The sequence below is a fragment of the Lathamus discolor genome, chromosome 1, assembly GCF_037157495.1.
Source record: "Lathamus discolor isolate bLatDis1 chromosome 1, bLatDis1.hap1, whole genome shotgun sequence".
Lineage (NCBI taxonomy): Eukaryota > Metazoa > Chordata > Aves > Psittaciformes > Psittacidae > Lathamus > Lathamus discolor.
Genome location: NC_088884.1, coordinates 165,657,852 through 165,682,358, shown reverse-complemented (window position 1 = coordinate 165,682,358; position 24,507 = coordinate 165,657,852). Strand labels below are relative to the sequence as shown.

Sequence of the window (24,507 nt, the reverse complement as noted above, 5' to 3'; positions counted from 1 at the left end):
TGCGCGCAGCGCCGGCGGGCATGGGCGGGCCTGCGCATGCGTGAACCCGCGCACAGGTGTAAACACACGTGTGTACCTACAGGTGCACACGTGTACACATACACACGTGTACACACACAGACATGTACACACAGACATGTACACACACATGTACACACACATGTACACACACATACATGTACACATGTACACGCACACACATGTACACGCACACACATGTACACGCACACACATGTACACGCACACGCCCCACACAGCTGTCCCATGGAGTCCATCTCTCTTTATTTCTCACCACTGGCAAACAAGGAAAGGCCCCAACAGCCCAGCCAGGGGCAGCCCCGGCCCCAGCCCCGACCCCGGTGGGTGCCATGGCTGAGCCTCACGCCATGGGGGAGATGCGGTGGTGCTGGGGGTGCTGCAATGGTGCCGTGGGCGCTGGGGATGCTGCGGTGGTGCCAGGGGTGCTGCAGTGGTGGGGAATGCCGCAGTGATGCCTAGTGTGCATGGGATGCTGCAATGGAGTCTAGCATGCTGGGTGTGCTGCAGTGGTACCAAGTGTGTTAGGGGATGCTGCAATGGAGCCTAGCATGCTGGGCGTGCTGCAGTGGTACCAAGTGTGTTAGGGGATGCTGCAATGGAGCCTAGCATGCTGGGTGTGCTGCAGTGGTACCAAGTGTGTTAGGGGATGCTGTGATGGAGCCTTGCATGCTGGGGATGCCACCATGGTGCTTCAGGTGCCAGGGATGTTGCAGTGGAGCTTTGCATGCTGGGAATACTGCAGTGGTGCTGGGGATGTTGCAGTGGTGCCCTGCATGATGGGGATGCTGCACTGGTGGGGATGCTGTGGTGATGAGGGAAGCTGCAGCAGTGCCAGGGATGCTGCAGCTGTGCCAGGGATGCTGCAGCAGTGCCAAGGATGCTGCAGTAGTGCCAGGGATGCTGCAGCTGTGCCAGGGATGCTGCAGGGTGCCAGGGATGCTGCAGCCGTGCCTCGCATGCCAGGCCCAGCACCCGAGGTGCCGTGGCATCACCTCCCACGGGGCCGCGGTGCCGCGGTTCCGCTGCCGTTCCCTAGCGCGGCGGGGCCGCGGTGGGGCCGGGCAGGTCGCAGCGGTAGCGGAAGACCTGGAAGCAGAGGAGGAAGGCGAGCAGCGAGGGGCTGGTGGCGCCCACCCTGCGGAAGCCCTGGCTCTCGTAGAGCCGCTGCGCCGGCACCTGCACCACGGAGGTGGAGAGGACGACGGCGCCGAAGCCGCGGGTGCGGGCGAAGCGCAGCACCTCCGCGCAGAGCGCCGCGGCGATGCCGCAGCCCCGGTGCTCTCTGCTGACCGACAACCGCTTCAGCTCCAGCGCCACGGCGCGCTCGGCCGGGTCCTGCGGCGGCTCCACCGCCACCATCCCCACCACGGCACCGCCGGCCTCGGCCACCCAGAAGCAGGAGTGCGGGGAGCGCAGGTAGGTGCCGCGCACGTCGGCCATGTCGGTGCCGAGCGCCTGCCGCACGTAGGCCGTGGAGTAGGAGTGCACCAGGAGCCAGATGGCCACGAGCGCCAGCGCCACGGCGCCCAGGCCCAGCAGCCAGAAGCCGCCGGCTGCGCGCACCAGCACGAAGAGGACGAGGAGCTGGAGCTGCACCCGGGCCGAGCGCAGGACGTGCCGGTACCCGGCCGGGCTGTGCTCCAGCATCCCGCGGGCAAACAGCGTCCGCACGGCGTCAAAGTCCTTGTCCTGGTACTGCCGGATGCGGTAGGACGCCATAGGAACCTGCGGCACGGCACCGGGTGTCAGAGGCGATGGGGGGGGACACGGCACGAGGCCCCGGCGCGGGGAAAGCACAGCCAGGGAATGGGCAGGAGCTGAGCATCCCCCACAGCTCGTGCAGATGCTCAGCATCACCCCGCTGGCAGGATCACCCCCTTGTAGAACCGTGGAGCTCAGCCTGGTTTGGGCTGAAGGGACCTTAAAGCTCCTCCAGCCCCAACCCCTGCCCCGGGCAGGGACCCCTTCCACTGGAGCAGCTTGCTCCAAGCCCCTGTGTCCAACCTGGCCTTGAGCACTGCCAGGGATGGGGCAGCCACAGCTTCTCCATTCAACCCCTTCCAATGTCCCCCCCACCTTCACCATGAACTTCCCTGTATCCCATCCAACTCTTCCCTCTTCCAGCCGGAAGCCCAAACTCCCCATCCCATCCCCGCATCCCTCACCCCAAGCCCCTCTCCAGGCTCCCTGTGTCCCCTTCAGGCACTGGAGCTGCTCTCAGGGCTCCCCATCACACAGCAGAGGGGCAGGATCCCCCCCCCGCGCTGCTGCTCACGCTTTGGGGGTGCCCCCAGCACACGGCGAGGGGGGGGGATCTGGACCGGGTCATGGGGAGCTCCCCCTCTCCCAGCACCCCCAACACCCTCCTCTCCCTAAAGAGCTCCATCCCGGCCCCGCATCCAGCCCCCAAGTGCGGTCCCTGCCCCACTCCTGCCCCCAGCCCCCCCGTTGGGGTCCCACCGACCCCTCCAACCATCCCGGTTTTCCTGTCCCCGGGGCTGCAGCAGCCGTGCCTGGGGGCCCGCTCCCACTGCGGCTCCCCCCTGGGGACGGAGGGGTTAAAAGGGGATGGGCACAGGGGGTCCCGTCTCCCCCCCATGGAGCCTCCGGGTCCATCCCACCCGCCCCAGGCTGCAGGGATGAGTCGGGGATGGAAAAGGGAGCAGGGACCGGGGGGGGGGAAGGAAAGAACAGGAGGATTTGGGGGCGTTCCCCCCCTCAACCCCCCCGAGCATCCCCAGGACCCCAACACTGCGCGCAGGACCTTTGTGTGCGCCCATCCTTCACCCCACACTGCCGCGGCAGGGACAGAGCAAAGGCAAATGGAGGGGGAACAGGCACGGACCCCCCCCGGGGGTGCCCAGAACACGCTATGGGCTTGTTCCCCTGTTTGGGGGGGGGGGGGGAAAGGGGTTCCCCCCCAAGAAACGGGGTCCAGAGATGCCAAAACCACCCCGTGCGTCTGCACTGACCCCATTATGGGGGTTAATGGCAACCATAGCACAGCCCCCCCCTTCAGCCCCCCCAGTGTAGCCCCCATCCCTCCCACTTCCCAAAGCAGAGCCCGCAGCTTTGCACCCCTTTGTTTAAGCGGGGGGTCCCCATTGAAGCCCATCACAACAAGGCGGGGGGGGCTTTACCTCCCGCACCCCCCCCCATTCTCCTACCCCAGCCCCATTCATCCCCTCCTTCTGCACCCTTTAGCGGGGGGGTCCAGCTAGGCCGGCGGGGGGGGACGGGACCTGCGTTTGTCGTGCCTGTGTCCCCCCCCTTCGAGGCTCGGCTCTTACCGGTTACGATGGCTCCGGAGATGCAGCGAGCGCAGGCGCCGGAGGGATGTGGCTTCTGGGGTCACGCTGAGCGCTAAGGGGGGGCATTAAGGGGGGTAATGGGGGGGTAATGGGGGGGTACCCTTTGATGCGGGGATGGGGGGTCCGGGTGGTGGCGGGGGACGGGCGCAGCCGGACCCCCCATCCACATCAATGCTTCAGCATCACCCCCCCATTCCGAGTGGTCCCATTGTGGGGGGGTCCCGGTGCCCATTTTAGTTGTGAACCCCCCCTTGAAGACCCCCTTTGTGGGGGGGGGACACACACAAAGGTTTTTGGACTTTGCCCTGCTCCTTCACGGTCACTGAGCTGCCTTTTGTACAGCAGGCAATGGGTTGGGCTGGGGATGGGGGGGTAAGGAGGTATGGGGTGGGGGCACAAGGAGGGGACAAGGGGGTCCCAGGGGTATCCTGACCCTGGTCCCCTCCCCAGTGGCACCCATTGGCACAGGGGGTCTGGGGCATACACGGAGGGGGTCATCCCCATGTGTTATGGTAATGCCCAGTGGGTCCATACTGGTGCCCCCCCCCCACCCCAATGCTGGACCACTCTCACAGAGGTCCTTGTGGTGCTGGTGCCATCATCCCAGTGAGGATCCCATCCTGAGACCCCGTCCCAATGTGGGAAGAACGATCCAGCCCGGTGCTGTGGATGGTCCTTTATTGTCACCCCCCCCTTGCAGCAGCAGCCCCCCCAACCCACAGGCACTGCACAGTTAGGGGGCACATGTGGGGAACCCCCCCAAAGGCTTTAGGGCCAGGCAGGACAGAGCTCCCCATGGAAAACCGCTCCTGGGAGCCTGAATTCCCTTAGGAAAGCAGGGACAGCAGTGGGGTGCGGACGGCAGCACCCAGACCCCCCCCATTGCGTGTCCCGGAGATGCACCATGGCAATGAATGAACTGGGGGGACCCAGCACCCCGCTGCGCACAGCACTGAGGGGTGCGTGTGGTGGTGCCAGGATGCATCCCCTGCCCTGGTCACTGCCCCCTCTGTGCTGGGCACCTCGGGTCCTGTGCTCAGCTCCGGGCCCCTCAGTGCAAGAGAGACCTTGAGGGGCTGGAGCGGGGCTGGAGCAGGGCCTGGAGCACAGCGGTGATGGGGAACAGCTGAGGGACCTGGGGGGGTCAGATGGAGAAGAGAAGGCTCAGGGGGGACCTGATGGCTCCCTACAAGTGCCTGACAGGAGGATGGAGCCAGGAGGGGCTGGGCTCTGCTCCCAAGGAACAAGGGATGGGACAAGAGGAACCGGCCTCAAGCTGCCCCAGGGCAGGTTTAGATGGAGCTGAGGAACAATTCCTGCCCCAGAGGGTGCTCAGCATTGGAACAGGCTGCCCAGGGCAGGGCTGCAGGCACCGGCCCTGCGAGGGTTCACACCCCATGGAGACGAGGCCTCGGTGCCATGGGGCAGGGGTGGCCTTGGCGGTCCTTGGGTGGACCTGATGATCCGGAAGCTCTTTTCCACCCTGGATGATCGCACGGTTCCATCACTCCATGGCTCCCTGCTCCGGTGCGGCGCCGGTGCTCACTCGCTGCCGTCCAGCTCGTAGCGGTAGGTGGTGATGGTGCAGTTGGCCAGGTGCCCGTAGATGGTTGGCAGCACGAACTGGCGGTGCCGGCGGAACCCCAGGCGCTCATAGAGCGCCCGCGCCTCGTGCTGCACCATCAGCGTGTTGAGCACCACGGCCCTGCAGCCGCGCTGCCGCGCGAAGGCCAGCGCCGCCCTGCCCAGCGCCGCGCCGATGCCCTGCCCGCGGTACCCGCGCCGCACCGACATCCGCTTCAGCACCAGCTCCCCGTCGCCGCCATCACCGCCGCCATCGGCCGCCGCCGGCCGCACGCCCACCGTGCCCACCACCCGCTCGTCCGCCTCGGCCACCCAGAAGCGAGCGCCGGCGCTTTGGCCGTAGGCAGCGGCGATGTCGCGGAGGTCGGCGTCGAGGCAGCGCTGGATGTAGGCGCCCCACGCGCAGCCCAGGAGGTGCCGCGCCAGCGCCAGCAGCAGCGTCAAGGCCAGCAGCGGCAGCAGCAGCGAGCGCGCGCTCGCCAGCAGCAGGCAGAAGGTGCAGCCCAGCAGCAGCAGCGCCCAGGGCCGCCGCAGCACGTGCAGGCACAGCGCCGGCGCGTGCTCGCTCATCCCGGCCGCGAACACCTCCCGCACGGCGTCGTAGTCGCTGTCCCGGTACGGGCGGATGCGGAAGGGGACCATGGTTGGTGCTGCTGGTGGCGGGGGGGGGATCAGACCTGGTGCATGCCCCCCCAACACCACGGGGTAGGGGCAGGGGGGAAGCTGGTGGGTGCCCCAGCCCCATGGCCATGCCCCCATTGCTCCGCACAGGCCTGTTCTGCCCCACAAGGGACCCTTCCCCACCCCACCAGCAGCAGCAGCCCCGCAGCCCTCCCCATAAATCCACCCTGTTTGCACCATGGGGACCCCCTTAGAAGCCTATGGGGACCCCCCCAGCACCCACCAGACCACCCAGTGTCCCCATAGCCCCCAGCACCCCTGGACCCCTCCATGGTCCCAGCACCACTGGACAGCCTTTTCCCAATGCCCCCATGTCCCCGCCAATGCCCCATGGTCCCAGACACTCCCCAGTGCCCCCATGGTCCCAGCATCCCATGGCCTCACCTCAGTGACCCCAGCACCCCCATTGCCCTGGACCCCTTCCCATTGCACCCATGGTCCCAGACACCCCCGAAGCGCCCTCCCCCGTGTCCTATAGTCCCACCCCATGGGACAATATGGTACCTATCGGCACACCGCATTGCCCCCATGACCGCAGCATCCCTCAGGTCGTGGACCCCTTCCCAGTGTTTCCATGGCCCCAGCATCACCCAGTGCTCCCGTGGTCTCAGCCCTCCTGGGCCCCCCCGGTGCCCCCATGATCCTAGGCACCATCCCAGCCGGTGACCCCACGATCCTAGCCCCTTCCGCATCATCCCCATGGCCCCAGTACCCCCAGCACCCCATGGCCCCCCTCAGTGTCCCCAGCATCCCCATGGTCCTAGACCCCCCCCAGCGCCCCCATGGCCCCAGCTCCGCATGGCCCCCCCATCATCCCCATGGCTCTAAACCCCCCCCCCATTGCCCCCATGGTCGCAGCCCCCCCCCCCCCCCCCACGTCCCCCGCCCGTACCGGTACCGCCTCCAGCTCCCGCCTGACGCCGACAGGACTCGTAGCCCATTGGCCACCGCGTCAGTCGGGACACACCCCTCCCGCTCCCATCAGCCAATAGGCGTTTAGCGTGGGGCTGACGTAATGGGCGGGACAGCTATCCCAGTGGGCGGAGCTGAGCAAGGGGAGGGGCCAAGGAACTGGAGGCCCCGTTGACCTTCAACGTAGGGGGCGTGGCCAGAGGGGGCGTGGCCTCCCGGGAGGGGCGTGGTTTGTGGAGCCGCGGCTCCCCGTGCGCTTTCGTTCGCTCGCGCGCTCCGTTTCCCGTTCCCGCTCCCGTTCCCGCTCCCGTTCCCGCTCCCGCTCCCGCTCCCGTTCCCGTTCCCTCTCCCGTTCCCGCTCCCGTTCCCGCTCCCGCTCCCGTTCCCGTTCCCTCTCCCGTTCCCGTTCCCGCTCCCGCTCCCATTCCCGCTCCCGTTCCCATTCCCGTTCCCGCTCCCGTTCCCGCTCCCGTTCCCGTTCCCCGCTCCCGCTCCGCTCCCGGACAGACCCGCTCAGCCGGCCCCGGGGCGCACCCAACTTTACTGGGCAGCGTCCGCACAGCGGCGGCGCCGGCAGCGCCCGCTCCGGCCCCGGCCCCGGCCCCTCCGGTTGCCCCGCGCCGAGCCCGCGGCCCCGGGGCCGCCGCCGCCCGGTCACGGTGCGCGGCGGTGGGCGCGCAGGCGGCGCAGGCGCTGTCGCTGCAGGCGCAGCGGCGGGTCCGGGGCCGGGCGGCTCCCCCCGGGGCGCGGAGCCCCCGGGCGCGGTGCCCGGTGCAGGCGGAAGCTGCAGGGGGTGGGCGCGTTCTCGAAGGGCACCCGGCACGGCTGCGTGGCCGCCTCGTAGCCCTCGGCCCGCGCCGTCACCTCGTACTCGCCCGGGTTCAGCAGCCGCCAGTAGTCCCCGTGGAAGGCTGCGGCGCGGGGGGGTGTCTGCAGCCCCAGCAGGGCCCCTTCCCGTCCCCTGTCCCGTCCTCGTCCCCACCCTCATCCCGTTTCCAGCTCCATCCCATTCACATCCTTATTCCTGTGCCCGTTCCATTCCCATCTCCATTTCCAGTCCCAGTCCTATTCCTATCCCCCCCCTCATTTCCAAACGAATCCTATTTTCATCCCTAAACCTATTCCCATTCCCAATCCTATTCCCATACCCATCCTCATTCCCAACCTCATCCCATTCCCATCCCCTTCCCAATTCCAACCCCATTCCCAGACCCAGTCCCATCCCCAGTCTAATCCTATTTCCATGCTCAATCTTATTCCCTTCCCCATCCCCAGTCCCATTCCTGTCCCCATCCCATCCCCATCCCCAATCCTATTCCTATCCCCATCGCCATTCCCAGTTTAGTTCTATTTCCATCCCCATCCCCAATCCCACCCCCATTCCCATCCGCATCCCACCGTACCTGTCCGGATGTCGTGGTTGATGCCATCCACAGAGATGATGGCGTTGGCGATTCCCTCCTCCGTGTCTCCATCCCGGACTACCCCCTTAATCCCACGGTGAACCTGGGGACCACGGACCCGAGCCGGTGGCACACACGTGTGCACACACATGAACAGACGTGCGCACGCACGTGCGCACACGCACCCCCGGGGCAGGTCACACCTCCCACACTGTGGGGTACATGGGGGGGCAACAGAGCCTTGGGGTGTTTGGGGACCCCAAGCCGTGTCCCGCTCAGCCCCTGCAGACCCCGCAGTGTCCCCCCCGTGTCCCAGACCCCTGGGTGCCCCCATCCCTGACCTGCTCCATGTAGAGCAGGAGGGACTCCCGGTTGTTCTCCCACTCGGCCGGCAGCTCGGAGGCGTGCGGAAACTTGTCGCAGGAGAGCTCCACGGTGATCTCGAAGCAGTTGGTGTGCAGGTAGCTGAAGTCGTTCATGCCTGGGCAGGACACGGGGGGGGGTGTCAGGGGGTCCCGATCCGCGTCACCCCCACCCCGTCCCCGCCGCACTCACTGCCGGGCACCGTGTGCCAATTGGCGCCGTTGATGATGTTGCCGAAGCGGGTGAAGTCGTCGTAGTGGCAGAGGCGCCGCTCCTCGCTGGCCATGGCCAGGTTGGACGTGGCGTACACGGTGGCCAACCAGCGGAAGACGCCGTCGTCGGGCGTGGGGGTCAGCTCCTGCGCCTTCCAGTAGGTGCGGGTCATGTCGAAGGGGTAGGTGACCACCAGCTCCCCGCCGTGCAGGTTGGCGCTCAGCACGAACGGGTACCGCTGCATCCAGTCGATCACCGCCCTCGTCTCCGGCGCCACCTGCGGGCACCACGGAAGGTCCTGGGGGTGAATTCCCAATCCCGGCCACCCCCACGGCACCTCCGGCCTTTGGCAGCCTGGGCATCCCATCCCAGATCCCGTACACATCCACCTGCACCGGCCTGGGTGTCCTCATCCCGTCCCGTCCTCATCCTGCACCAGCCTAGGTGTCCTCATCCCATCCCATCCCGTCCTCATCCCATCCTGTCCTCATCCTGCACCGGCCTGGGTGTCCTCATCCCATCCCATCCTGTCCTCATCCTGCACCGGCCTGGGTGTCCTCATGCCATCCCATCCCATCCTCATCCCATCCCGTCCTCATCCTGCACCGGCCTGGGTGTCCTCATCCCATCCCATCCTCATCCCATCCCGTCCTCATCCTGCACCGGCCTGGGTGTCCTCATCCCATCCCATCCTGTCCTCATCCTGCACCGGCCTGGGTGTCCTCATCCCATCCCACCCCATCCTCATCCCATCCCGTCCTCATCCTGCACCGGCCTGGGTGTCCCCATCCCATCCCATCCTGTCCCCATCCCATCCCGTCCTCATCCTGCACCGGCCTGGGTGTCCTCATCCCATCCCATCCCGTCCTCATCCCACCCCATCCTCATCCTGCACCAGCCTGGGTGTCCCATCCCATCCCTATGCATTGGCACCAGCTTGGGCATCCCTCTCCCCACCCTTCCCATCCATCAGCACCGCCCTGGGCATCCCCAACCACCCCATACCCCCCCGGCACCAGCCTGGATGTCCTCATCCCATCCCCATGGCCAGGACCCCCATGGCTACACAGACAAACCCCATGGGTTGCATGCCCAGGATGGTGGGCATCCCCCGGCACACGGGGACCGGCACGGGGCTCACCGTGGCGTTGGCAAAGGTGTAGTACTCGGGGATGGGGATGTAGTGGTTGGGGAACTCGTGGGGCACCAAGTCATTGTCCTCGGCATCCCACAGCGCCGTGTTGAGGTCGGCGAAGTTGTGGTTGAGGTCGATGCCCTCGTAGGTCCAGCGGCCCATGGCCCAGCCCGACAGCTCCGAGCCCTGCCGCGGGATGGGGTCACCAGGATGGCACCGGGATGGCGCTCGGCCCCCGGCACGGGCAGCGGGGCCCTACCAGCTTGTAGGCGGTCTCGTAGCCGTCGGGGTTCATGGAGGGCAGGAGGTGGATGCGGGTCTCGGTCACCAGCTGCACCACGCGGGGGTTGCCCGCCCGGAACTCCCGGCACAGGTATTCCATGAGGTTGAGCAGCAGCTCCCGGCCCAGCACCTCGTTGCCGTGCATCCCGGCCACGTAGCGGAACTCCGGCTCTCCTGCGGGAGCGGTGCCAGCGTGGTGGGGATGGGACCATGGCTGCCGTGGTCCTCTGAGCCCCTTGATAGCCCGGGCATCCCTGGGGGCTGTCCCCATCTGCCTGAGCCAGCCCAGGTGCCCCAGCCCATCCCATCCCACCCCATCCCACCCCATCCCACCCCATCCCATCCCATCCCATCCCATCCAATCCCTATCCTCCCACATTGGCCTGGGTGTCTGCAGACACCCTGTTGCCACCCTACACTGCCGTGAGCACCCCATCTGATCCCATCTGATCCTATCCCCATCCACCCATACCAGCCTGGGCATCCCACCTCACCTCATCCCATCCCCATCTGTCTGCACAGCCACCTGGGTGTCCCCAGCTGCCCCATCCCATCCCCATCCCCATCCCCATCCCTATCCCTATCTGCATCCCCATCCCTATCCCTATCCGCATCCCATCCCCATCCCTATCCCCATCACATCCCATCCCATCTGCATCCATCTGCAACAGCCTGAGCATTCCTGTTCCCCCATCTCCATATATCTGCACAGCCTGGATGTCCCTGAACACCCCATCCCCATCCTGCATCAGCCTGGGCATCCCATCCCATCCTACCCCATCCCACCCCATCCCATCCCATCCCATCCCATCCCATCCCATCCCATCCCATCCCATCCCATCCCATCCCACCCCATCCCACCCCATCCCATCCCATCCCACCCCATCCCATCCCATCCCACCCCACCCCATCCCATCCCACCCCACCCCATCCCATCCCATCCCATCCCACCCCACCCCATCCCATCCCATCCCATCCCACCCCACCCCATCCCATCCCACCCCATCCCATCCCATCCCACCCCACCCCATCCCATCCCACCCCATCCCATCCCATCCCATCCCACCCCACCCCATCCCATCCCATCCCACCCCACCCCATCCCATCCTACCCCATCCCACCCCATCCCATCCCATCCCATCCCATCCCATCCCACCCCATCCCATCCCATCCCACCCCACCCCATCCCATCCCACCCCATCCCATCCCATCCCATCCCACCCCACCCCATCCCATCCCATCCCATCCCATCCCACCCCACCCCATGCCGCCCTGCAGGGCACGTACCCACTTCGTGCTGCCCGGGGTTGTCCGAGATCTCCATCACGTACATCTTGAGGCCCAGGTAGCTCTTCCCGATGCTGTAGACGCGGGTGATGTCGGGACACTCGTCGCTCACCCGCTTCATCAGCTGGGTCAGGCACAGGGCGCCGGGTCAGGGTGTGGGGGCACCCAGGGGTGCAGAGCCCCCTGTCCCACACCGGGGTGCCCCAGGGGCGCAGGGGGCCGGCACCTTTCTCATCTCCTTGTAGTTGTGGTGGCGGAAATCCAGGCCGCTGGCGGGCAGGGGCTGCCCGTGCTGGGCGTAGATGTTGTTGGGGTCTGTGGGGCGCCGGGGGGCACAGGGTCAGATGCGGCCGCAGCCCCTGGGCATGGGCAGGGGCCGGGGCGGGCACGCACCGGGCAGCGGGCAGCCCAGCACCTCGGCCCGCAGGCAGACGGTGCCGTTGGGGAACCAGGACTGCGGGTTGATGCGCAGGTACCGCGCCACCACCGGCCGCGGCAGCAGGTTCAGCACCGGCGTCTCGGGGTCCTTGTTCCCGGGGAAGACCTGGGGGGGACAGCGGGTGGGAGGGGATGGGGTGCGATGGGGGGGGGTGTGGGGATGGGGGCTGCGGGGATGGGATGGGGGCTGTGGGGGTACGATGGGGGGGCTGTGGGGATGGGATGGGGGGGAGGTAGGGATGGGGGCTGTGGGGATGGGGGTTGTGGGGATGGGATGGGGGGGACGTAGGGATGGGGGCTGTGGGGATGGGGGCTGTGGGGATGGGATGGGGCGGCTGTGGGGGTGCGATGGGGGGGCTGTGGGGATGAGATGGGGGGGATGTAGGGATGGGGGCTGTGGGGATGGGGGCTGCGGGGATGGGATGGGGCGGCTGTGGGGGTGCGATGGGGGGGCTGTGGGGATGGGGGCTGTGGGGATGGGATGGGGCAGCTGTGGGGGTGCGATGGGGGGGCTGTGGGGATGAGATGGGGGGGATGTAGGGATGGGGGCTGTGGGGATGGGGGCTGTGGGGATGGGATGGGGGGGATGTAGGGATGGGGGCTGTGGGGATGGGGGCTGTGGGGATGGGATGGGGGGGACGTAGGGATGGGGGCTGTGGGGATGGGGGCTGTGGGGATGGGATGGGGGGGACGTAGGGATGGGGGCTGTGGGGATGGGGGCTGTGGGAAGGGGGGAATAGGGGGATGAGGGGATGCGGGATATAGAGATGTGGGGATGGGGGGGCTGGGCGGGGGGGGCTGTGGGGATGGGGGCTGTGGGCATGGGGGTGCTGCGCACGGAGGGGTCGGCGGAGGCGCTGCCGGCACCCCAGGGGTTACAGGCTCCGCGGCCGCATCCGGCCTCGCCTGGCCCCGCTCCAGCCCCTAACGAGGAGCAGACACGGGCGGGGAGCGGGGAACGGGAACGGTCCCGGCACTGCCGGGGAGGAGCCGGAGCCCAGCGGTGCCGCAGGGCGGAGGCGCTGCTGCTGCTCTGCCCCCCGGCACCCGCAGGGGAGGGGACCAGGGGCGAGCGCAGCGACCCCCAAACCTGCCCCAGAGACGGCCCTGGCACAGGGACCCCAAACCCACCTCAGCACAGGGACCCACAGGCCCGGTCCCATCGCAGCCCTGGCGCAGGGACCCCTAAACCCTTGACAATACAGGGACCCCCAACCCATCCCGACACAGGGACCGCAGATTTGCTTCTGGCACAGCCCTGGTGCAGGGGCCCCCAAACCTGACAGTGGCAAAGGGACCCCTAAACCCATTCCAATACAGGGACCCCCAAACCTGCCCCAGCACAGCCCCGGCACAGGGACCCCAAAACTTCCTCTTGGCACAGGGGCCCCAAATGCAGCAGAGGAGGGACCCCAAACCCGCTCCAGTGCATGGACCCCAACACCCCCCGACCCAGCGCTGGCTCAGGGACCCCAAGCACCGGTGCCTATGCTGTGCATGGGAGCAGTGTGACCCCCCCCGGCACCCACCCGTGTGTTCCCCCCCTCCATCCTCCCACCCCCGTGTGCCCCCCGCGTGTGCAGCCCCCCCGGGCACGGGGCAGCCGTGGTCACCTCCGGGCACAGCCGGACATGCCACGCACACGCGTGTGCGCCCTTGGCGTGTTCACTCGTGTGTGTGGGGGGGCTGGCAGCGGGGACAAGCAGCCTTTGTGCAGGGGGGAAGCGCTGGAGATGCTCTGAGGTGGGGGAGCCAAAGGCAACAGGGCCCGGTGCCAAGCGGCACCGTTAACCCCTGGTACGGGTAAACCCCCCCTGCACGGTTAAACCCCTCCGTGCCCCCACTCTGCCTGGGGAACTGGGGGTGCTGGGGGTCCCCCTTCCCGTTCCCCCCGCCCATAGCTGCCCCATGGCACCTACCGCCTCCTCGGTGCCGTTGCGGCACGGGTGCCACGTGTAGGTGTCGTTGCTGACCTGCACCTTGTAGGACGTCACCCAATCGTACCTGCACGGGGACAGGGTCAGTGGGTGCCCCCCCGGCCGCCCCCCCCCCGGGCTGCCCGCGCCGTCCCTTACGTCCAGATGGAGTTGAGGCCCTGGGTGATGACGCCGGTGAAGTTGGTGAGGCCTCGAGCATCCACCTCCAGCCACTGCCCCGCGTCCTCCTGCCCCGCGCACCAGCCCCCGTCGTAGAAGTCCCCATCGTAGAGCCCTGACTGCGGGGGGGGGGAGCAGGGATGGGGGGGAGCAGGGATGGGGGGGGAGCAGGGACCTGCCCCCAGCCCCGGCTCCAACCACGCAGGGGGATGTGGGGCCCACGCTGTGTGACAGGCACAGGGCATGCACGCGCCGCGTGGAGCATGTGCGCTCTGCGCACACGCCATGCGTGTCACACGCCATGCGAGCGACACGGGTACTGTGCACGCGCCACGCACACGCCATGCACATGTAATGTACACGTCACACTGCATGCATGTGTAATGTACACATCGCACTGCACGCGCACACCATGCACATGTCATGCACAGTGCATGCATATCGTACACACAGCACACACACTGTGCATGCGTATATACATCACATACCATGCCACAACATGCATGCACTGCATGTGCCATGCACACAGCACATGCATGCCAAGCATGTGCGACATGCTATGCAAACATCACACACACGCCATACACATGCCATGCACACGGCACACATGCCATCCATGCCATGCACGTGTACACCACGCATGCTATGCACATAACACGAACACATGAACACACCATGCACACAGATGCCATGCACAGAGCACACACACGCCATGCACACACCACACACAGCCCACATGTGCCATGCACACAGCACACATGTGCCATGCACACACCAAGCACACGCCATGCACACAACACACACACACCACGCGCACACCATACACACACCATGCACACGCCATGCACACAGCACACACACAGCACACATGTGCCATGCACACACCATGCACACGCCACACACACAGCACACATGTGCCATGCACACGCCATGCACACGCCATGCACACAGCATGTGCCATGCACTCAGCATGCACACACCACGCACACAGCACACACACCCCATGCACACAGCATGCACACAGCACACATGTGCCATGCACACACCATGCACACACCGTGCACACACCATGCACACAGCCCACATGTGCCATGCACACACCATGCACACACCGTGCACACACCATGCACACAGCACACATGTTCCATGCACACACCATGCACACAGCCCACATGTGCCATGCACCCGCCACGCCCCCTCCGGGCCCGGCCGGGCCGTACCTGGATGTTGAGCCGGCCGCGGTGCGCTCCCAGCCCGTAGCGCTTGTGGCTGGAGGCGCGGAGCTGCGAGTCCCGCACCCGCAGCGACTCCAGCCCCAGCGGCGGGCAGGCTGCGGGCACAGGGGGGCCGCGGTCACGCGGGGGGCACGGGGGGAGCCCGGCGGAGCCCCCATCACCGCGCGGCGGGTGGGCGGGGGGCCCCGTGTGCACACGTGTGTGTGTGGGTCCTGTGTGCACACATGTGTGCGGGGGGGTCCTGTGTGCACACGTGTGTGTGGGTCCTGTGTGCACATGTGTGTGCGGGGGGGGCCTGTGTGCACACGTGTGTGTGTGGGTCCTGTGTGCACACGTGTGTGTGGGTCCTGTGTGCACATGTGTGTGTGTGGGTCCTGTGTGCACACGTGTGTGTGTGGGTCCTGTGTGCACACGTGTGTGCGGGGGGGCTCTGTGTGCACATGTGTGTGTGTGTGTCCCCTGTGTGCACACGTGTGTGTGTGGGTCCTGTGTGCACACGTGTGTGTGTGGGTCCTGTGTGCACACGTGTGTGTGTGGGTCCTGTGTGCACACGTGTGTGCGGGGGGTCCTGTGTGCACACGTGTGTGTGTGTGGGTCCTGTGTGCACACGTGTGTGTGTGGGTCCTGTGTGCACACGTGTGTGTGTGTGGGTCCTGTGTGCACACATGTGTTTGTGGGGAGGTCCTGTGCGCACACATGTGTGCAGGGGCCCTGTGTGCATATGTGTGTGCAGGGGGGGGCCCTGTGTGCACACGTGTGTGTGGGGGCCCTGTGCGCACACGTGTGTTTGTGGGGAGGTCCTGTGCGCATACGTGTGTGCGGGGGTCCTGTGTGCACACATGTGTGTGGGGGGGGTCCTGTGTGCACACGTGTGTGCGGGGGCCCTGTGTGCACATGTGTGTGCAGGGGGGGGCCCTGTATGCACATGTGTGTGTGTGGGGGCCCTGTGTGTCCAGCTCACCCATGGGAGTGCAGGGCACTGAGGCGTGCACACGCGTGTGCGCCCGTGTGGCTGTGTCCCGGTGCTGAGGGTACGTACAAGGCTCCTGGGGAGCAGCCGTGTCCTCGGCTGGAGCCTTCGGCCTCTTCTTCACCACCTTCTTCTTCACCACCTTCTTCCTCACCACTTTAACCCGAACCAGCTTCCTCCTGGGTGCTGCAGCTGGAGATGGGCACAGGGACCCCTGAGTGCTGGGACCCCGGGGTGGGGTGATGGGCACCCCCCTGGGATGGTGAGGACCCCATAGTGGGGTGCCCCCAGGGTACTGGGGTCCACAGAAACACCTGGAGCTGGGGCCCATGGACCCTCAGTGACCTCTGGGCCCTTCACTCAGGCTGGAGCACAGGCACACACGCAAACCACGCACGCGCATGCTTGCACGCACACACACACAATTGCACACGTGCTTTGAGCCACCCCTCATGACAAGCCCTCCCCCCCCCCCCGCACACAAAGGTGTGCAACCCTCCATGCCCGGAGCTGTGCACACATCCCTGTCTGTGCATCCCTGCACACTCATCCCTGTGTGTGCATCCCTGCACACGCATCCCTGTGTGTGCACCCCTTCATCCCTGTGCACGCATCCCTGTGTGTGCATCCCTGCATCCCTGTGCGCACATCCCTGTGTGTGCACCCCTGCACACTCATCCCTGTGTGTGCATCCTTGCACATTCATCCCTGTGTGTGCATCCCTGCATCCCTGTGCGCACATCCCTGTCTGTGCATCCCTGCACACTCATCCCTGTGTGTGCATCCCTGTGCACGCATCCCTGTGTGTGCAACCCTGCATCTCTGTACACACATCCCTGTGTGTGCATCCCTGCCTCCCTGTGCATGCACCCCTGTGTGTGCATACACACACAAAAGTTGTGCAACCCCCTGCGCCCAGGGCTGTGCACACGGGTGTCCTCACACATACACACACTTGAGCACACAACTCCTTGCATGCACACAGCCATGCACACACAGAGCTGAGCACACACGTCCCTGGACACACACACACACACACAGATCCCTGCACACACACGCGGTTGTGCACCACACCCTGCACCCAAGGCTGTGCACGTGTGTGTGTGCTCACACGTGCACTCACTTGTGAACCCCCCCCATGCACACGGTTGTTCACAAACACAGGGCTGTGCACACTCACTTGTGCACACACATCCCTGCTCACACACTCACACACACTCACACACACTCACACACACTCACACACTCACACACTCACTCACACACTCACACTCACACACTCACACACACTCACACACACTCACACACACTCACACACACTCACACTCACACACTCACACTCGCACACACACTCACACACTCACACACACACTCACACTCACACACTCACACACACTCACACACACACTCACACACTCACACAATCACACACACACACTCACACACACACACACACTCACACACACACACTCACACTCACACACACTCACACACACTCACACACACTCACACACACACACTCACACACACACACTCACACTCACACACACTCACACACACTCACACTCACACACTCACACTCGCACACACACACACTCACACACTCACACTCACACACACACTCACACACTCACACACACACTCACACTCACACACTCACACACACTCACACACACACTCACACACTCACACAATCACACACACACACTCACACACACACACACACTCACACACACTCACACTCACACACACACACACTCACACTCACACACACTCACACTCACACACACACACACACACACTCACACACACACTCACACTCACACTCACACACTCACACACACTCACACACACTCACACTCGCACACACACTCACACACACACTCGCACTCACACACACTCACACTCGCACACACACACACTCACACACACACACACTCACACACACACACTCACACTCACACACACACACACTCACACTCACACACACACACTCACACTCACACACACTCACACACACTCACACACACACACACACTCACACTCACACACACACACACACTCACACACACTCACACACACACACACACTCACACTCACACACACACACACACACACACACACACACACACACTCACACACACACACTCACACTCACACACTCACACACACTCACACACACACACACACACACTCACACTCACACACACACACACACACTCACACACACACACACACACTCACACACACACACTCACACACACACACTCACACACACTCACACACACACACACACACTCACTCTCACACTCACCCACCCCTGCTCACACCCTCACACGTGCAGAGCTGTGCACACCCGTCCCGCCCGTGCTCTCCCCCACTCTTTGGACGCACACCCCTGCCCCGAGCGTTCCCCCCCCCCCCCCTTTCCTACCTGTGGTCCCGGCCCCCCCCCCGGGCGGGCGGCCGGGGGCAGCGGGGCTGGAGGGGGCGGTGTTGGGGGGCTCCGCCGCGGCCGCCCCGGCGGTGCCGTTGGGGGGGGCCGGGGCCGGGGCTCCCGGGGCGCCCATCGCCGTGGCGCCGGGGCGGGGGGGCGCGGCGCGGGCGGGGGGCAGCGGGGGGAGCAGCGGCAGCAGCAGCGGCAGCAGCAGCGCAAGGGGCAGCCCCGCCATGGCCGCGGGGAGCGGAGCGGAGCGCAGCGGAGCGGGCCCGGCGCTGCCCGGCCCGGCCCTCCCCTCGCCCTCCCCTCCACGCCCCCCCTCACCCCCTCCCCCTGGCCCGGGGGATACCGGTACCCTGGGACGCGGGGACCCCCGGAGCTGGGGGGTGCATCCGTGCCCCCCCCCCCCCCCCCGCTCCATGCTCCCGGCTGCCCCGAGAGCCCCCTCCGGCGGGGACCCCGGGTCCAGCCCCCACCCACCACGTCCCTGCTGCCCCCAGCACCGTACGGGGTCCCCGTTGTCCCAGCATCGCTCAGTGTCCCCCGCTCCCCAGCGCAATGTGCCCCTCGTCCTCGCCCCACGTCCACTGGCCCCAGCACTGTGTCCCCGCTCTCTGTGCACCCCACAGTGTCCCCCCCACCCTTGCACCATGTCCCCACTGTCCCCAGCCCCATTCAGTATCCCCACTGCTCCAGCACCCTGCACTGTCCCCACTCCCCTTGCACCGGGTCCCCAGCATCCCAGCACAGACAATGCTTAACCCAGCTCCTGGTTCCAAACGTGAGGAGCATCCCCTCGGCACTGTGGTACCAGCCCCCAGCACCACTGAGCTGGGCAGAGGGACACTGGGATGAGGCCCATGTGATGGATCCATGCCCTGGTCCCATGGGACACCCGCAGTCCCTTCCTTCGTGATCCAGTGTGGCCAGGATGGGCAAAGGGGGTGCCTTTGTTCCCAGTGTTGGCAGTGCCACGGCCTGTGTCCCCCCCAAGCCCGATCCCACTCCCCCCCGGGCTATCCCAGCCCTTCCCAGTCTAATGCTGGCGAGGAATGCAGGGGTTCATCACCCCCCATCCCATCATCCCTCCATCCACCATCCTGCCACCCCTCCGTGCAGCCTCCCCGCATCCGGTGCTGCCGCCGGCCGAGCCCGGGGACCCGGGAGGTCCCGGGAACTGCCTGCGCCGGCTCCGCAGCCAAATCCCGGCCCTGATCCTGCAGGATCCAAGCCTGGCCCAGCGCCCGGCACGGCAGCGGGGTGCCCGGCGCCTGGTGCCCTGCCCGGGAGGGAGGGATCCCAGGGAATGGGAGCGGGCTGAGGTGTGGGGTGCTTTGAGGTGTGAGGTGCTCTGAGGTTTGGGGTGCTCTGAGGTGTGGGGTGCTCTGAGGTTTGAGGTGCTCTGAGGTTTGGGGTGCTCTGAGGTTTGGAGTGCTCTGAGGTTTGAGGTGCTCTGAGGTTTGGGGTGCTCTGAGGTTTGAGGTGCTCTGAGGTTTGGGGTGCTCTGAGGTTTGAGGTGCTCTGAGGTGTGCGGTGCTCTGAGGTTTGGAGTGCTCTGAGGTTTGGGGTGCTCTGAGGTGTGGGGTGCTCTGAGGTTTGGGGTGCTCTGAGGTGTGGGGTGCTCTGAGGTTTGGGGTGCTCTGAGGTTTGGGGGTGCAGGCATCAGCCCTGGGCTCACTTCCCGGTTCTCCCGGAGATCCCAAACCACTCCGGCTGGGCTCTGCCTGGGGAGCCAGCACCGCAAGGGCAGGGGTGCGGGAGGGGGGGGGAGCAGCCCGGGGGTGCCCAGGGCAGGGCTCTGGGTGCCATGGGGCTGCCCCGCACGCCGGAGGAAGGTCTCTGGGTCCTGCCTCTGCCCCCCTCCCAGCGGGGTCCTCCACCAGCCGGTGCCGCGGGCGCTGGCGCTGCCCCAGCCTCCCATGAGCTCATTTTCCATCCCGAAAGGACTTTCCCGCATTGACTTTTGTCTTTCATTGGGGTTTTCTGGCTCCAGCCGCAGGGATGAGGGAGGGAGGAGCGGGCTCGGGGCACTGGCACCCTTTGGTGGCAGCTCTGCCCTCGCCTGCCTGGAGGGGACGGGGAGTGGAGCGCTGGTCCCATCCCCATCCCAGAATGGGGTCCTGCAGCCCTTCAGCCCCCAGGGATGCTCCTGCTGAACACACGGGCTCCTCTGGCCCTGCATCAAGCAGGGATGCTCATGGGGACGGGGTCCTCTGGCACTGAGCACCCAGGGACGCTCCTGGGGGCCGGAGGAGTCCGGGGACCCTGCAGCACCCGGGGATGCTCCCGTGGGACGGGGTCTCCATCCCCGCAGCCGCCGGGGATTCTCCTTCCCGGCCCCGTGGATCAGGGCAGGGCTGGGCCGGGGCTGGCGCCGGGCGCTGCTTTGCTCCATCCCCGCTCCCGGAGCAGGGAGGGTGGGAGAGGCCCCGCTTTGCTCTGAGGCATCGCCCGCGCCCCGCTGCGGGCTCCGGCCAGGGCCCCCAGCGCCGGTCCTGACTCAGCCCCTCGTGACGGCCCGCGGCTACCGGGGACCCCCGCACCCCCCGGCCGCGGGGCCGGGCTCCGGGCAGGGCCGGCCCCGCTCCGCTCCCCGCGGCCGAGGCTCGGTTCCGTGCTCAGCGCCTGGGGGACGGCCCGAGTCCCCCCCCCCAGCTCGGCTTGGAGCGGAGCCACGGCCGGGGCCGCCAGCTCCTGCCTTAAAGGCGCCGTAGCCTGCGCAGGCAGCGGGGGATGCGGATGGAGCCCCCCGCACCCCGCAGGCGGAGCGGGGCCAGGCCCGGCTGCTCGGTGCCACCGTCGGTGCTGGTGCTCCTGCGAAGCCCGTTGGGTTCCGTTGGTGTGGAGGAGCCGCCGGAGCCGGTGCCACAAGAGCGGGGCTCTCCCTCGGGATGGAACGGCTGAGTCCCGGCTTCCCCCGCAGGGTCCTGCAGCGCCGCCGGGAATGCCCCATCCCTGGCAGTGCTCAAGGCCGGGTTGGACACAGGGGCTTGGAGCAAGCTGCTCCAGTGGAAGGGGTCCCTGCCCGGGGCAGGGGTTGGGGCTGGAGGAGCTTTGAGGTCCCTTCAGTTCAGCCCAGGCTGGGATCCATGGTTCTGTCGCCCTGGAGATCCTGGTGCCTGTACCCAGTGCCAGGGCCTGGCTCGCTGCCCCAGCACAGGACCGCAGCCTGCGGCCGAGGCCAGGGCTGCCGGCCAAGGCAAACGCCTTGGAAGCCACTGGGATGGCCACAGGACTCGTGCCCAACCCGCCCGGCAGTGCCACATCCACCCAGCGGTGCCCGGGACGGTGGCCAAGCCCGGCTCTAAGGGAGCCCTCAGAGCAGCTCCAGTGCCTAAAGGGGCTGCAGGAAACGTGGAGAGGGGCTTGGGACGAGGGCCTGTAGGGATGGGACAAGGGGAATGGCTTGAACCTGCCCGAGGGGAGACTGGGATGAGCTCTCAGGCAGGGAGTTGAGACTGGAGGAGCTTTAAAGTCCCTTGCACAGGGTTGTGGTGGGGCTGGTGCACGGGGCTGGGCACGGGATGGGGCACAAGAGCCCCACAAGGCCACAGCAGGGGCTGGATGGACAGAGTTTAACGTTAGGAGTTAACAGAAGCGCTCCCTCCTCCGGCCGGGCAGCAGCACAGGGTGATGGATGCTTTCCATCTGATCCCCATCAAGGCAGGCAGTGCCGCACGCCCCTGCCCCAGCCGGGAGCGCAGAGATTAAAGCAATTAGAGCTGCAGCTCGTCTGGCTCTTGATGAGCCCCGAGGAGCGGCTGAGAGCTCCCGACGTTCCCCAAAGCTGGAAATGTCAGCGAGGCTCTTCAGCGCGGCGCTGCGGAGCTGCAGGTGCTGCCACGGCCCCCCAGGGCCGTGGGGTGGTGATGGCAACCGCAGTGGGGTGATGCAGGAGGGGGAAATGGGAGGCTGCAGGGGATGGGGTGATCCCCGGGATTGGGGTGCTCCGGGGTGGGAGCTGTGGGGCGTGGATGCTCCTCGGCCACACTGGGCATGTGCCTGTGCCACCGCTGCCCTCAGCTGGGGACCCCGGGATCCCCTGAGCCAGCTGAACCCCCGGGATTCAGGGACCCGACGCTGGGTGCGATGGGGTGCGGGACAGGGGGTGCAGGTTGGGGTAAAGGGCACGGGTGCAGGCGAAGGTGCACAGGCAGGGGTTAGTGTTGGGATGCAAGGGCAGGGATGCAGGCAGAGATGCATGCTGGGGTTCAAGGGCAGGGATGCAGGCAGAGATGCATGCTGGGGTGCAAGGGCAGGGATGCAGGCAGAGATGCATGCTGGGGTGCAAAGGCAGGGATGCAGGCAGAGATGCATGCTGGGGTGCAAGGGCAGGGATGCAGGCAGAGATGCATGCTGGGGTTCAAGGGCAGGGATGCAGGTTGGGTGCAGGCTGGGATGCACACGCAGGGGCGGTCGCTGGGGTGCAAGGGCAGGGATGCAGGCAGGGATTCACGCCGGGTGCAGGCAGGGCGCTGGGTGCCGGCACCATCCGCGGCCCGCGACAGCCCTCTTGTGGTCCGGGGCGGCCGAGCCCGGCCCGGTCCCGCCCGGCCGGGGATGGAGACCGGGACCGGGACCGGGACCGGGACCGGGACGTGTCCGGGGCTTCAGCTCCAGCTCCTCCCGCAGCAGCGGCCCCGCGGCTTGCGCAAAGGGGATGTGTGTGCAGGGCACGGGTGTGATGGGGGGTGCATGTGGGGCTGGTGTGCGTGTGCGAGCAGGGGGAGTGCGCACGGAGCCTGGTTGTGAGCACACGAGTGCAAGCAGGGCCCCGCTGCAGTGTGCAGGTGAGCAGGGCACCGTTATAGATGTCCAGGGCACAGTCACAGCCATTCAAAGCACCGCTGCAGCACACACGGTACCATTACAGGTGTGCAGGGCACCGTGACAAGTGTGCATGGCCCTGTTGCACCAGTGCATGCGCGTCCCTGTTGCCTGTGATGTGCTGCAGCCGCACACTGGGGACGGGCACGTTGGGTCCCTGCTGCACCCCGGCTCCTGCCCCACTCAGCCCAGCCCATCACTGGCAGTGGAGGTGAGTCCCGGGGGGCAGCAGGAGGGACCCGGTCCCCATAGCAGGGAGCTATGGGGCGCATGTCCTCCCTCTGTGCTGCAGCTCCTGCAATGCTGCCTTATGGCCGTTGAGCCATGAAGCGCCAAGTCCAGCAGCAGCTGCACCATGGCTCAGGACAGAGACCACGGGGATGGACACGGACACAGGCACAAGCACAGACCTGCTGCCGGCGGGGATTGCTGTGGGTCACAGCCATGCCAGGGGGTGCCATGGCTGGAAGGGACCCACACATGGGGGCACAGACCCCTGGAATACGCAGCACCCTGCGGCTGCTGACCTCGATGGCACAATCCCAACCTGGTCTGGGTTGGAAGGGACCTCAAAGCTCCTCCAGCTCCAACCCCTGCCCCGGGCAGGGACCCCTTCCACTGGAGCAGCTTGCTCCAAGCCCCTGTGTCCAACCTGGCCTTGAGCACTGCCAGGGATGGGGCAGCCACAGCTTCAACCCATTCCCATGTCCCACCACCCTCATAGGGAAGAACTTCCTTGTATCCCACCCAGCTCTCCCCTCTTCCAGCCGGAAGCCCAAACTCCCCATCCCATCCCTGCCTCCCTTGTCCCAAGCCCCTCTCCAGGTTCCCTGCAGCCCCTTCAGGCACTGGAGCTGCTCTCAGGTCTCCCCTTCAGGAGCCTTCTCTTGTCCAGGCTGCCCCAGCCCAGCTCTCTCAGCCTGGCTCCAGAGCAGAGCTGCTCCAGCCCTCGCAGCATCCCCATGGCCCCCTCTGCCCTCGCTCCAGCAGCTCCACGTCCCCCTTGTGCCGCCGCCCCAGAGCTGGATCAGGACTGCAGGGGGGGTCTCCCCATCACACAGCAGAGGGGCAGGATCCCCTCCCTGCGCTGCTGCTCCCGCTCCGGGGGTGCCCCCAGCACACGGGGGGGGGGGGGGGTCTGGGCTCAGGCGCCCCCTGAAGCCGGGTCCTGGGGCTCCTTCCGCCGCCGCGGCAGCGGCAACGCCGGCGGATCCCTGGCACGGGCCCGGTGCCGCCGCGCGGGGCCGGCCCCCGCCGCAGCCTCGTTAACCTTTCCTGATTAAGGCAATTA

General features: G+C 66.4%; 2 protein-coding genes across 8 annotated transcripts; both read right to left on the bottom strand.

Moving 5' to 3' along the window:
* Window positions 1–260: 260 nt before the first annotated feature.
* On the bottom strand, window positions 261–3,475 carry NAT8 (N-acetyltransferase 8 (putative)). Of its 4 annotated transcripts, none has more exons than XM_065663186.1 (2): window positions 3,330–3,475; window positions 261–1,764 (listed from the first exon to the last, which is right to left on the bottom strand). In XM_065663186.1, the coding sequence occupies exon 2, from the start codon at window positions 1,756–1,758 to the stop codon at window positions 1,072–1,074; it is 687 nt and encodes a 228-aa protein (XP_065519258.1). In that variant the 5' UTR covers window positions 1,759–1,764; window positions 3,330–3,475; the 3' UTR covers window positions 261–1,071. The 4 variants fall into 4 exon arrangements, with proteins under 4 accessions (XP_065519258.1, XP_065519274.1, XP_065519268.1 ...); XM_065663202.1 differs by lacking the exon at window positions 3,330–3,475 and adding an exon at window positions 3,282–3,304; XM_065663196.1 differs by lacking the exon at window positions 3,330–3,475 and adding an exon at window positions 3,237–3,296.
* A 957-nt stretch (window positions 3,476–4,432) lies between these two features.
* CPXM1 (carboxypeptidase X, M14 family member 1) lies at window positions 4,433–18,660 on the bottom strand. Of its 4 annotated transcripts, XR_010608796.1 has the most exons (15): window positions 18,384–18,659; window positions 16,019–16,141; window positions 14,965–15,074; window positions 13,724–13,863; window positions 13,568–13,652; window positions 11,604–11,754; window positions 11,437–11,525; window positions 11,211–11,334; window positions 9,901–10,097; window positions 9,648–9,827; window positions 8,486–8,783; window positions 8,272–8,411; window positions 7,931–8,033; window positions 4,745–5,584; window positions 4,433–4,485 (listed from the first exon to the last, which is right to left on the bottom strand). XR_010608796.1 is itself a non-coding variant. In XM_065663093.1 (14 exons), exons 1-14 carry the CDS (start codon window positions 18,619–18,621, stop codon window positions 4,893–4,895), a joined length of 2,619 nt encoding a protein of 872 aa, XP_065519165.1. In that variant the 5' UTR covers window positions 18,622–18,660; the 3' UTR covers window positions 4,440–4,892. The 4 variants fall into 4 exon arrangements, 3 of the variants coding, with proteins under 3 accessions (XP_065519165.1, XP_065519156.1, XP_065519172.1); XM_065663093.1 differs by having other exon boundaries at window positions 4,440–5,584; window positions 13,724–13,812; window positions 18,384–18,660; XM_065663084.1 differs by having other exon boundaries at window positions 4,440–5,584.
* Window positions 18,661–24,507: the final 5,847 nt, after the last annotated feature.